General features: G+C 45.6%; 1 protein-coding gene across 1 annotated transcript in view; it reads left to right on the forward strand.

Annotated features, from left to right (window-relative positions):
* JMJD1C (jumonji domain containing 1C) overlaps nt 1-13,594 on the forward strand; it is a 244,008-nt gene that overhangs the window by 175,403 nt on the left and 55,011 nt on the right. Inside the window, exons 5-8 of the mRNA XM_065407152.1 lie at nt 4,650-4,793; nt 4,915-5,107; nt 5,196-6,880; nt 12,998-13,170. Coding sequence (XP_065263224.1) covers nt 4,650-4,793; nt 4,915-5,107; nt 5,196-6,880; nt 12,998-13,170 — 2,195 coding nt within the window. The remainder of the gene's footprint in view (nt 1-4,649; nt 4,794-4,914; nt 5,108-5,195; nt 6,881-12,997; nt 13,171-13,594) is intronic.

Here is a 13,594-nt window from a genome sequence, read left to right on the forward strand (position 1 = left end):
ACCAAACGCTTCGATTTGTTTGGACGTAAGATCTACTCAGCAGGGGGTCTGCAGCTCAGAGCCGCAAACCAACAGGCGCTCTTGAGTCGTTACGATTACAACTCATGGAATTCCATGGGTAAATTTAAGGAGTTGGTCCCCCAGGACTCGAGAGAGGAGTTTGGGGCCCTAGTGGAGGAAGGTTAAAAGGTAGCTAGGACCTCCTTACAGGCCTCCCTGGACATAGCGGACTCTGCCGCTAGAACACTGGCGTCTGGGATAGCCATGAGACGCATTTCCTGGCTTCAGGTATCGGGGTTGCCGCCAGAACTGCAGCAGACCCTACAAGATCTACCATTTGATGGTCAAGGGTTGTTCTCGGACAAGACGGACTCTCGGTTGCAGAGCCTCAAGGACTCCAGAACTATCATGCGCTCCCTGGGAATGCATGTCCCAGGACCCCAGTGCAGGCCATTTAGGCCCCAGCCACAGAGGTTCTACCCTCCTCCTCCTCATCCAAGACAGGACTTCTCCAGAAGGCGTGGACGAGGTGGTAGAAGGAGGTCGACCGGCCCCCAACCCGGTCAGAACCAAGGCCCTCCTAGACCACCTTCAGGGCCTAGACAAAATTTTTGAAGGTGTGCTCGAGGACGGCGTACTAGCCACTACCCAGGATCCATTCCCTTTATTTCGGGATCGCCTCTCCCGTTTCCACCGTGCTTGGTCCCTTATAACTTCGGACCGTTGGGTTCTTCGCACGGTGGAGAGGGGATATGCTCTCCAGTTTTCTTCGTTCCCCCCCTCCCACCCTCCGTCCCCGTCTCTCTTCAGGGACCCTTCTCACGAGCATCTCCTTACACAGGAGGTTTTTGCGCTCCTTTCTATGGGGTCTATAGAGGAGGTTCCATCAGAGTTAAGGGGCAGGGGGTTTTACTCCCGCTACTTCCTGATCCCCAAGACAAAAGGGGGTCTTCGACCCATTTTAGATTTACGTGGGCTCAACAAATTCATAGTAAAGTTGAAGTTCCGCATGGTCTCCTTGGGGACAATTATCCCTTCCCTGGATCCTGGAGACTGGTACGCCGCCCTCGACATGAAGGACGCATATTTTCATATAGCAATCTACCCTCCACACAGGCGCTTCCTTCAATTTGTAGTAAACAACGTACACTACCAATTTGCCGTCCTTCCCTTTGGCTTGTCCACGGCTCCAAGAGTGTTCACCAAATGTTTGGCCGTCGTGGCAGCATACCTTCGTCGACAAAGGATACAGGTGTTCCCGTATCTAGACGACTGGCTGGTGCGCGGCCACACCAGGGAGCAAGTTCAATCCCACGTCCAGATAACACTACAAACATTCCACGAGTTAAGCATCTTACTCAACAAAGAAAAGTCTACTCTGAAGCCAACCCAGAGAATAGAGTTTATCGGAGCAGTCTTAGACTCCAGACTTGCCCGCGGTCTTCTGCCAGACACTCGGTTTCAGACCATCGCAAACATCATCCACAGCCTCCAGGACTTCCCGATTACTGCGATAAGGAAGTGCCTCGGCCTGTTGGGACACATGGCCTCTTGCACTTACGTAACCAGGCATGCCAGGCTTCGGCTCCGCCCGCTTCAGGCCTGGGTGTCATCGGTGTACCATCCTTGTCAGGACAACCTGAACATGGTGGTCACGGTTCTGAATTCGGTCTTGATCTCTCTCAACTGGTGGCTGGACCACAAGTCGGTGTGCGAAGGAGTGCCGTTTCACACCCCACAACCCTCCCTGTACCTGGTCACGGACGCATCATCTCTCGGTTGGGGCGCTCACCTCGGGGAGCACCAAACTCAGGGCCTGTGGACCGTATCCCAATTAGCTCTGCACATCAATGTTCGAGAGCTGATGGCAGTGCGCCTAGCCTGTCAGGCGTTTCACGGTCTCCTACATGGCCGTTGCGTGTCAGTCCTCACAGACAACACCACGGCCACGTTCTACATCAACAAGCAAGGGGGAGCCCGGTCGTCTCTCCTATGCCAAGAGGCCATTCGCCTGTGGGAATTCACTCGATACATCTCATGGCATCATTCCTCCCTGGAGTCCAGAACGCTCTAGCGGACCGTCTAAGCAGATCCTTCCAAACGCACGAGTGGTCGATTCACCCAGATGTCATCCATTCCATCTTCCAGAGGTGGGGATTTCCCCAGATCGACCTATTCGCCTCACGCGCCAACAGGAAGTGCCACGTGTTCTGCTCCCTCCAGGGGCGATCTCCAGGCTCCCTGTCGGACGCTTTCCTGCTATCGTGGAAGGACCAGCTGTTCTACGCTTTCCCTCCATTTCCGCTGGTCCACAAGGTCCTGCTCAAGCTACGCAGAGACAAGACACGTATGATTCTAGTCGCTCCAGCTTCGCCAAGACAGCACTGGTACACCACGCTCCTGGAGCTATCGGTACAGACTCAGATTCCGCTTCCATTGTTCCTGGACTTGATCTCTCAGGACCACGGCCAACTCTGTCACCCCGACCTGCAATCGCTCCACCTTACAGCGTGGATGCTGCATGGCTGACTCGGGCGGAGCTACGATGCTCACATCCCGTGCAGCAGGTTCTGTTGGGCAGTAGGAAACCCTCTACACGGGCCACTTACTTGGCCAAATGGAAGCGCTTCTCCTGTTGGTGCGAGCAGCGGGCCACGCCCCCCTTGCAGGCGTCGATCCCACTCATACTTGAATATCTCCTATCCCTAAAACAGCAGGGTCTGGCGATATCTTCGGTCAGGGTGCACCTGGCTGCTATATCGGCGTTCCACCCAGGAGAACACGCTTCCTCGGTCTTCTCTAACCCGATGGTCGTCAGATTCCTCAAGGGCTTAGACCGCCTATACCCACAGCAATGTCAACCGGTTCCGGCGTGGGATCTTAACCTGGTTCTCTCCAAGCTCACAGGGCCCCCATTCGAGCCATTGGCTACCTGCTCACTCCTTTACCTATCTTGGAAGACAGCCTTCCTTGTAGCCATCACTTCAGCAAGGCGTGTTTCTGAAATCCGAGCGCTCACGTCCGAACCTCCATACACAGTCTTCCATAAAGACAAGGTGCAGCTTCGCCCCCACCCTGCCTTTCTTCCCAAGGTGGTATCAGCTTTTCATGTGAACCAGGATATACTTCTCCCGGTCTTCCATCCTAAGCCGCACGCCACGCGTCAAGACCAGCGTATGCACTCCTTGGACGTACACAGGGCCCTTGCTTTCTATATTGAGCGTACGAAGCCGTTTAGGAAGACGACGCAACTCTTTGTTGCAGTGGCTGACCGGATGAAAGGCCTACCGGTCTCCTCGCAACGTATTTCCTCTTGGATCACGTCCTGCATTCGTGCTTGCTACGACTTGGCCGGTGCCCCGACGCCGCGCCTCACCGCCCACTCCATGAGGGCCCAAGCCTCCTTGACTGCTTTCCTGGCTCATGTCCCGATCCATGACATTTGTAGAGTGGCGGTTTGGTCATCGGTTCACACCTTTGCCGCTCACTATGCGCTTGTACACCAGTCTAGAGACGATGCTGCATTTGGATCAGCGGTTCTGCACTCAGCGATGTCTCACTCCGACCCCACCGCCTAGGTAAGGCTTGGTAGTCACCTAATTGGAATCGATATGAGCAAGCACTCGAAGAAGAAAAAAAGGTTACTCACCTTTGTAACTGTTGTTCTTCGAGATGTGTTGCTCATATCCATTCCAAACCCGCCCTCCTTCCCCACTGTTGGAGTAGCCGGCAAGAAGGAACTGAGGGGGCGCTGGGTCGGCTGGGGTATATATCCAGCGCCATGAAGGCGCCACTCCAGGGGGCTCCCCAGCCGACCCACCGGGTGTAGCTAGGGTAGAAAATTCTCCAACAATCATGCACGCGGCACGCGCACACCTAATTGGAATGGATATGAGCAACACATCTCGAAGAACAACAGTTACAAAGGTGAGTAACCGTTTTTTCACAAGCAGTTAAAAATCTCTTTGAATAATGTGGTATTAAGCATTTATCGTAGTAGCTTTCAGTTGCAGTTGCTGCTATTCCTAAAAGTTTAAAACAAGTATTTTCATGGCAAAATGGAGAATTGTATTCCAAGAGAAACCTGGGAGTATTGACTTAGTGTTAATATAGTAAATGACTTGTCTTCCTTGAAGTGACCAACAAAATCAAATGTCAGTATGCAAATTTAGGTCTAACTTAATGTTCAAATTCTTTATAATTAACTTGCAAGTTTCTCTATATTAATCTGTCATCTAGCTCTGCATTTTGCCATTCTCTTTCACCAGTTACTTTCCTCTTCTCTTTATAGCAAGATTGTATTCAGTTTTTTAAAATTTGCTTAATGGTCATCCTCTAAGAAGAGTTTGATGGCTTTTCAGTTTATCATTGTCAGTTTGGGGGAAAAAGGAGCCAATGTAATAGTGGTCAAATAAAACTGTTAACTTGAATACAAAATGGTAATGCTTGGGTTTTGCTGCTTTCCCCATTCCACTGAGAAGTCCTACAGCAGGCTAGCTTGTCAAGATCAACTAGGGTTTTCCTTTGGATGCTTTTTCAGTGTACCAAATAAACTATGTATTTGGCACAAACACTGATGTAGGAAATATAGGGTAGACTATGTCTTAAAATCTGTTAATTATGGATTTCTTCTTCTTTTAATAAACCAGGTGTTAGAACCACAGAATGTTGATCCTTCTATGGTTCAGATGACCTTTCTAGATGATGTTGTTCACTCTTTGTTGAAAGGTGAAAATATTGGCATCACATCACGTCGCAGGTCTCGTTCCAACCAGAACAGCAACACAGCCCACGTAGATATACTTTCTCTTTTTACTTAAGTGATGTTTTGGTTTATTGTAAATGTTGAATATCTGTATTTAAACAGATTAATTAGGATCATGTTGGGTGAATTAATTATTTGATTACATTTAGGGGCATTATACACGTGCTCAAGCAAATAGTCCCAGACCAGCCATGAACTCCCAAACTGCAGCACCAAAACAGAACTCTCACCAGCACCATCAACAACGGAATGCTCGTCCAAATAAAAGGAAAGGCTCAGATAGCAGCATGCCTGATGAGGAAAAGATGAAGGAAGAAAAATATGATTATATAGGTCGAGGAGGTAGGAGCAGTTTTGAAAGGGGAGGGAGAGAAATTCTTAAAACTGTACCTGACTAAAAATACAATAATAATTTCTTTCTCCTCTACAGAAAATCCCAAAAGTAAAAATAAACACTTTATTAATAAAAGAAGAAAACCCGAAGAGGATGAAAAGAAACTAAGTATGAAAAGATTGCGGACAGACAATATCTCTGACTACTCTGAGAGCAGTGACTCAGAAAATTCAAATAAAAGATTAACAGATTCTTCATCAGAGCAAAATTCAGAGAATGAGTCGAAAAGAAAGAACACTTCAAACATAAATGGAGAAGAAGGAAAATCCCAGAGTAGTGAGAGGGTAGAGGAACAGACACTAATAGATAGGCAGTCTCCATGGGATGAAATACAAGCAGATAAAAATCATCAAGATGCAGAAAGACCGAAGTCAGCTGAATTAGACCTACAAGAAAAAAATTCACTCCATCCAGCAGAGCAGCTGAAATTTCATGGTCAGAGTGCCAGTGATGCAAATGTTCAAGAGTGCAATGTAGAAAATCAGCATACTATGGAATTGTTAACAAATGAGCAGTTTGTACCCAGGCCTCCTACACCAAAATGTGGTGTTGATGCAACTAATGAAAACAATTCTGATGAGGAGAGCCAGGAAAATGCTGCAAGTACCTTTGGTTTGCAAACACTTCAGAAAATAGTGTCTTGTGGCAGCAATTTAAAACATCAATTTACAAATGTAAATTTTCTAGAAGTAAGAAAACAAGAAACTGATCAGAGTTGGGTTAGCAATGTTGTCGGTAAAATGGATTTGATACAGTCTGGGATTATGAAAACGACAGTAAATGAACATTTAAATCCTGAAAAAGAAAAAGTTCAGCATGGCTCATTTGTGTCTTCATTAAATGTAGCTTCATTAGCTGAAGAGGGTAAACTACATAAACGAAGTCCAGCCCCTGATGCTATGAAGTCAAAATCTAGTACTTCAGTTGATCATCCTAAAACAAAGTCAAATTCTTCACCTGATGTTAAGCCTAAACTCACCCAATCTCCTGATACTGTGAAGTCAAAGGTTAGTTATCAGAACAGCCATGTTACTGGAGTATCAAGGTCAGCAAATAAAACTGAGCATGATATGCCTAGGTCTAGTTTTCATCCAGTTCCAGCTAGAGTTAGTGCTTTAGAAGCTACTAAAAGTCCTCTTATTATTGACAAGAATGAACATTTCACAGTATACAGGGATCCCACTCTTATTGGTCAAGAAACAGGAACTAATCACATTTCACCTTACTTACATCAGCATAATTATCCTCTTCATTCCTCATCCCACAGAACCTGTTTAAATCTGAACACCCACCATCCTGCATTAAGTGGTGCACCCCATCTATTAACTGGGTCTTCAAATCAGACTCCATTATCTGCTATTAACACTCATCCTCTTAGTACTGCATCTCACCATTCTGTTCATCACCCTCATCTACTTCCTGCAGTGTTACCTGGAGTGCCTACAGCTTCCTTATTAGGTGGCCATCCACGACTAGAGACTGCTCATGCCAGCAGCTTAAGCCATTTGGCATTAGCACACCAGCAGCAGCAGATGTTACAGCACCAATCTCCACATCTTCTTGGACAAGCTCATCCTTCTGCTTCATATAATCAGATAGGACTTTATCCAATTATTTGGCAGTATCCAAATGGAACACATGCTTACTCAGGACTTGGTCTACCCTCCTCTAAATGGGTCCATCCAGAAACTCCTGTTAATGCTGAGGCTTCTTTAAGAAGGGTAAGTGATTCTTCTTTCTTTATTATTACTTTTAATAGTACTTTAAGGTTACTGGCCTATGTGCAAGTATGCTGGGTTACAAAAATAATTGTTAGCCCATTTCCCAGAGGTTGTCCATTTTCCATGAAAATGTTTGTTGTTTTTTTCTTATACGCTCTTGGCAAAACTGCATAGAAGTATGAGTGTTCCGGTAAGATGACTGTTTCATAATGGACATGAACAGGGGGACCAAACTAAGATGGCATTGGCAACCTTAATTCTGGCCTTTTCTAGCTTGTGCCTGCTTGACTTTGTAATTTTAACTGACTTTTAACATAGCAGTTGGGGGGGGGGCGCAGGGGTTGTACATAACTTCCTACAGTTTTTAAAATACAAATTGAAGATATAAACATTTCATCATGTGGAACTATATTGGGTCATCAGTAAGGTTAGGACCTGTAGATCCACAGCACAAAACTTTACCACTTGAGTTAATGGTGTATCTGGTAGCAATTCACTATAGGGACCAGATACTAGAAGGACTTTAAACAATCTTAAATTAATCAAACTACCATAGAATCTCTATGCTTGAATAATGAGAGGCAGTAGGAATATAGTACTGGCCACCTGACCAGGATGGTGACGGTGACTGTGAAATGCTCAGGGAGATTAGAGAGGCTACAGAAACGTATAGTACCCCGAATCCATTTGGTTCCTCAGCCTGGCTGAGGAAACTTTTCCCAACAAAACTCTACAAACTGGGAGTCACCCTGGAGAGGGAAAGGGTCAAGTTTGAGGGATCTTGCTTTCAGGTCCCCAGAGGCAGTTCTCAGGGGAACCCTGCATGCAGACCTGGGAGTCACCAGCCCCTCACACAGCCAGTGTGGCTTTCCCTGGCTTGCTGCAGACTGTTCCAAAATGGCTTCTCGCCTCTCCTGAGCTCCCAGGGAATGGCATCTCATTACCCTATTAGTTGCAGAGCAGACTCTGAGTCTGCCCTTGGCTTCATCTCTCCCAGGGATAGTGTGCCCTGGATATAGTGTACTTGGACTTTCAGAAAGCCTTTGACAAGGTCCCACACCAAAGGCTCCTAGGCAAAGTAAGCAGTCATGGGATAAAAGGGAAGGAATAAATGGTCAGTTTTCACAGTGGAGAGAGGTAGATAGCGGAATCCCTCAAGGATCTGTACTGGGACCAGTGCCATTAAACATACTCATAAATGATCTGGAAAAGGAGGTAAACAGTGAGATGGCGAAGTTTGCAGATGATACAAAATTGCTCAAGAGAGTTGAGGCCAAAATTGACTGCAAAGAGTTACAAAGGTGTCTCACAAAACTGGGTGAATGGGCAGCAAAATAGCAGATTAAATTCAATATTGATCAGTGCAAAGTAATGCATATTCCCAACTATACATAAAAATGATGGGGTCTAAATTCGTTGGTACCACTCAAGAATGAGATCTTGGAGTCGTCATGGATAGTTCTCTGAAAACATCTGCTCAATGTGCAGCAGTAGTCAAAAACCATTAGGAAAAGGATAGATAATGAGACAGAAAATATCATAATACCGCTATATAAATCCATAGTATGCTATCTCCTTGAATACTCTGTGCAGTTCTGGTTGGTCCATTTCCAAAAAGATATTTTAGAGTTGGAAAAAGTACAGAGAAGGGCAGCAAAAATGATTAGGGGTATGAAACAGCTTCCATTTGAGGAAAGGGTAAAAAGACTGGGATTGTTCATCTTAGAACAGAGATGATTATGGGGCGGATATGCTAGAGGTCTGTAAAATCACGACAGGTGTGGCAAAAGAGAATAAGGAAATCTTATGTACACCTTCACATAACACAAGAACAAAAGGTCACCCAATGAAATTAATAGACAGCAGGTTTAAAACAAACAAAACGAAGTGCTTCTTCACACAACGCAGTCAGCCTGTGGAACTCACTGCCAGGGGATGTTGTGAAGGCCCAAAGTATAACTGGCGTCGAAAAAGAATTAGATAAGTTCATGGAGGATAGGTCCATCAATAGGGTGACCAGATGTCCCGATTTTATAAGGACAGTCCAGATATTTGGGGCTTTTTCTTACGTAGGTGCCTATTATTCCCCACCCTCTGTCCCGATTTTTTACACTTGCTATCTGGTCACCCTATCCATCAATGACTATTAGCCAAGATGGTCAGGGATGCAACCCCATGCTCTTGGTGTCTCTCAACCTGTCATTGCTAGAAGCTGGGACTCGATGAATCACTCAATAATTGTCCCATTCTGTTCATTGCTTCTGAAGCATCTGGCACTGGCTGCTGTTGGAAGACAGGATACTAGGCTAGATGGACCATTAGTCTGACCCAATATGGCCATTCTTATGTTCTTACATTGTTAAGGGGATAATACACTCATTTTGCCAGTGGATTTCACAGCTGTTTGGTAGATAGCAGAGGAATGTTGAGACTCAAGAAACTCTGGTTCAGTTCCGGGTTCTGTAGGGAAGTGTGCTCCAGTGGTTATAAACTCTTTGGCCTTTGTCCACCTGTGTTCCTCACTGTCCCCCTCTTTTCCTGTCCATGTACACCCCTGGCTTCTATCCCTCTTCCCCTTTGCTCCTATTGAGACACATCCCTTCCTCCTCATCTGCTCCTTACCACTTTGCATGTGAGTCAGACTGATTATTTCTTCTCCTTCATACTTCCTGAGTGCTAGCAGAGGAAGGATTGAGATGGTTTCAACAGCATCACTACTCAGTTCAGTGACTCATGCTACAGTGCCCCCTGGCAACCAGGTGTAGCAATTGCGTGAAAAGGCTTGCTCAGGAGCATGTTCAGTTCAGTTGAAACCTTTGGAGAGCAATGCTTCCAGTCTTTATCAAACTTCTGTTGAACAGACCGATTTTTAGAGGCTTATAATACAGTCTAATTTTGCTTTTCACAGGGATAGCAAAAGGCATGTCCCTAACACGAGGGCAACCTCCCCACCAAATTTTAAGTTCCTGCCTCACAACATGTAGGTGCTAGAGCAGGGGTTGGCAACCTTTCAGAAGTGGTGTGCCGAGTCTTCATTTATTCACTCTAATTTAAGGTTTCGCGTGCCAGTAATATATTTTAACATTTTTAGAAAGTCTCTTTCTATAAGTCTATAATATATAACTAAACTATTGTGACAAAGTTCCTCCTCTATCTTGGTGGGTCCTGCGCTTATTGGCGGATTTTCTTGCCTCAGAGATTCACCATGTGGGTTGGGGAACAGCCCAGAGACCTTCCCCTCTGGAAGCACCCACAGTCCAGGTCAATTGGGAGGTTTGGGGGGAACCCGGGCCCGCCCTCTACTCCGGGTTCCAGCCCAGTGCCCTGTGGACTGCAGCTGTCTATAGTGCCTCCTGTAACAGCTGCATGACAGCTACAACTCCCTGGGCTACTTCCCCATGGCCTCCTCCAAACACCTTCCTTAGTCTCACCACAGGACCTTCCTCCTGGTGTCTGATAACGCTTGTGCTCCTCAGTCCTCCAGCAGCACACCCTCTCACTCTCAGCTCCTTGCGTCTCTTGCTCCCAGCTCCTCTCACTCGCACCACAAACTGAAGTGAGCTCCTTTTTAAAGCCCAGGTGCCCTGATTAGCCTGCCTTAATTGATTCTAGCAGTTTCTTCTTAATTGGCTCCAGGTGTCCTAATTAGCCTGCCTGCCTTAACTGGTTCTAGCAGGTTCCTGATTACTCTATTGCAGCCCCTGCTCTGGTCACTCAGGGAACAGAAAACTACTCATCCAGTGACCAGTATATTTGCCCTCTACCAGACTCCTGTACCCCACTGGTCTGGGTCTGGCACACTATGCATCCGACGAAGTGGGTATTCACCCACGAAAGCTCATGCTGCAATATGTCTGTTAGTCTATAAGGTGCCACAGGACTCTTTGCAACTAAACTATTGTTGTATGTAAAGTAAATAAGGTTTTTAAAATGTTTAAGATGCTTCATTTAAAATTAAATTAAAATACAGAGCCCCCAGGACCAGTGGCCAGGACCCGGGCAGTGTGAGTGCCACTGAAAATCAGCTCGCGTGCCACCTTCAGCACACGTGCTATAGGTTGCCTACCCCTGTGCTAGAGCTTCCCAGTGATTGTGTAAGGATATTTTAACATGGGCAAAACATCTTCCTTTTTCTGACACACATTGTTAGAAATGGCTGAACCATTGTAGCCGAGCCTTTTTCCAAATAGTTCAGTCTGAGGCAGACACCTGGCTGGAAAATATCAAGTGATTAAAGTTTGGCCAAGTCATAAGCAGTTAAAAAATGGCCTCATGAGAGAAAGAAGTAGGCAATCTGAACTGTAGGTGTCCCTACCAGCTTCACCTATAATGAAGGTGTGGAAAAATAAACTCATTTCACTTAGGCCTCTGAAGTCTGTTGTTCTGCAAGTATTCAGTTTCTTAATTATATTGATATACAGCAATTGTTTTGTGCTGACTGTTGTCTTCTAGTTACAGCCCAAGCCAGTGTTCCCTCTAATTTTCCCCACCCATGCGCGGAATGAATTTTTTTATGTGCACCAATATGGAGGTGATGTGATGGGGTGGGGCCGGGGATGAGGGGCTCAGGGCTAGGGCAGACGGTTGGGTGCAGGGGGTGCGGGCTCCAGCTGGGGGTGCGGCCAGTGATGAAGGGTTTGGGGTGCAGTAGGGTGCTCTGGGGCTATGATGGAGAGAGAGGACTCCCCCAGCTCAGTCTCCACACAGCAGCACCTGGGCTTAGGAGTGGGGGAGGGGGCGCCTCTACCTGGCACGGCAGCTCCAGGACTCGGGCCACAAGATAGGGGCCCGGCCCTGGCAGGACCGGGCTGGGGGAAAGGTGCCATGGCAGGTTCGGGCTAGGGGAGGGGTGCCCCGGCCACAGAAGGTCCGGGCTGCAGCAGAATTTGGGGAGGGGCGCCGCGGCCGGTTTGGGTGCCCCGGCTGCGTCAGAGTTGGGGCTGGGAGAGGGGGTGCCCTGGCTGCGGCTGGGTTCGGGCCGCGCCTCCCCCGGTTGCAGCAGGTTGGGGGCTGGGCTAGGTTGTGGCCAGGGGAGGGGTGCTCCTCCCCCCGGCCAGGGCAGGTCCCCAGGCGGGTTCCCTGAGCGTCTGTGTGGTGCTAAATAGGCTGCTTCGCAACTGCGCAGCTTACAGGGAAATTAGGCCCCAGCAACCTTTTTTGATTTCCTCAAAAACTTTACTATGTTAAAGCATCTTTTGGGTTTCATAGTGAAGTGCTCAGAAGTCAGGAAGTGAGACTTAAGGTTTCACATGCAAATTTACTCCCTTGTGTGCTTTATGATACAATTGTTAATTACAACATCATAGACACTTCTGTCTCTAAGGTAACACGTCATCATTAATTTTACATAAGTTATCAACTTCATTTAAAACAGCCTACACTAGTTTTCAAATAAAGATTATCATAATGCATTCAAGCAAGGAGGTAGAGTTAAAATTGTATAGTCACACTTAAATTTTGTATTTCCTAACTTTTGAATACTTAGCTACGCAACCTTAAGATTTCCTTAACATAGTTTGTAGTTTTAATAGTACTGTACTAATTGTGTGATTGAGTTGTGTAAAGCAATTCGGCTAAATATAACAGGTTGCCTAGGCTAATCCATAGTTAATCATTTGTAGCAAGAAGAAAAATAGTAAGAAAAGGGAATGCTTATTCTTTGATTTGTTTTATATTTACAGTTGAAAGATATTCCCAAGAAATATTAAACCTTATTTATTTTTAAAGAAAATATTTGCACACTAATCATTCAACAAATTAATAATTGAACTTATACTCTATTAAATGCCAGTTGTTGTTTAAAGAGAGGCCCTGAGTTGAAATTGTAGAAGTAAAATGATCAAGCTAGGTATTTGAGAATCAAATCTATCTCAGAATACATGTGGAAAATGTAAACATTTTCATATGCTATAAACCAAGTCAATGGCATACTTAAATATCCCTACTCTATCCAAATATGCCTCAAAAACTTGGGGGAAAAAAAGGATATGATTTGTAGTGGGAAAGTATATAACTTACTCTCTGTTCGTTGGTAAGATTTTAAAAAGAGGTATGTTGATGATGCTGTGCTTGGGTTCCTGTGATAACTTTGAAGTCTGATTTTGTTGCTGTTAACAGAATACTCCCAGCCCTTGGTTACACCAACCCACCCCTGTGACCTCAGCTGACAGTCTTGGGTTACTGAGTCACATTCCTGTAAGACCATCCAGTGCAGATCCGCATCGGCCACTCAAATTGACAACACATTCTAGTCCACCATTGTCCAAAAATATAGTAGATCATCACAAAGAGTAAGTTCACCATTCTCTAAATCATTAAACTGATGTATAAGCTAATGTTTACAGTATGAGACTGTGAAGTTCAGTAGCTTGTGTTTTCATTTACCTTCATTCCAATTCACTTGTAAAAATGCATGACATGGCATATGTAAAAATGTGACAAAATATGCTCTCAAATAATAAGTAAAATTGTCAAAAGAGCTGAAGTGGCTTAGGTGCCTAAATCCCATTTTCAAACTGAGGCACATTGACTTTCAGTGGGACTTAAGTTCCTAAGTCACATAGAAGCGTTTGAAAATTTTACCCAGAATAAAGAAATTCATCAGCTTTATTTTGTGTTAATAGATAATTTTGTTTTTTGAGTTGAAGGATAGGTCCCTTAAATTCTGTTAGCATATTGTAGTATGTTTGTAACAAAATTTAATCTGTTTTAACT

Source organism: Emys orbicularis, chromosome 7 (assembly GCF_028017835.1).
Source record: "Emys orbicularis isolate rEmyOrb1 chromosome 7, rEmyOrb1.hap1, whole genome shotgun sequence".
Taxonomy (NCBI): domain Eukaryota; kingdom Metazoa; phylum Chordata; order Testudines; family Emydidae; genus Emys; species Emys orbicularis.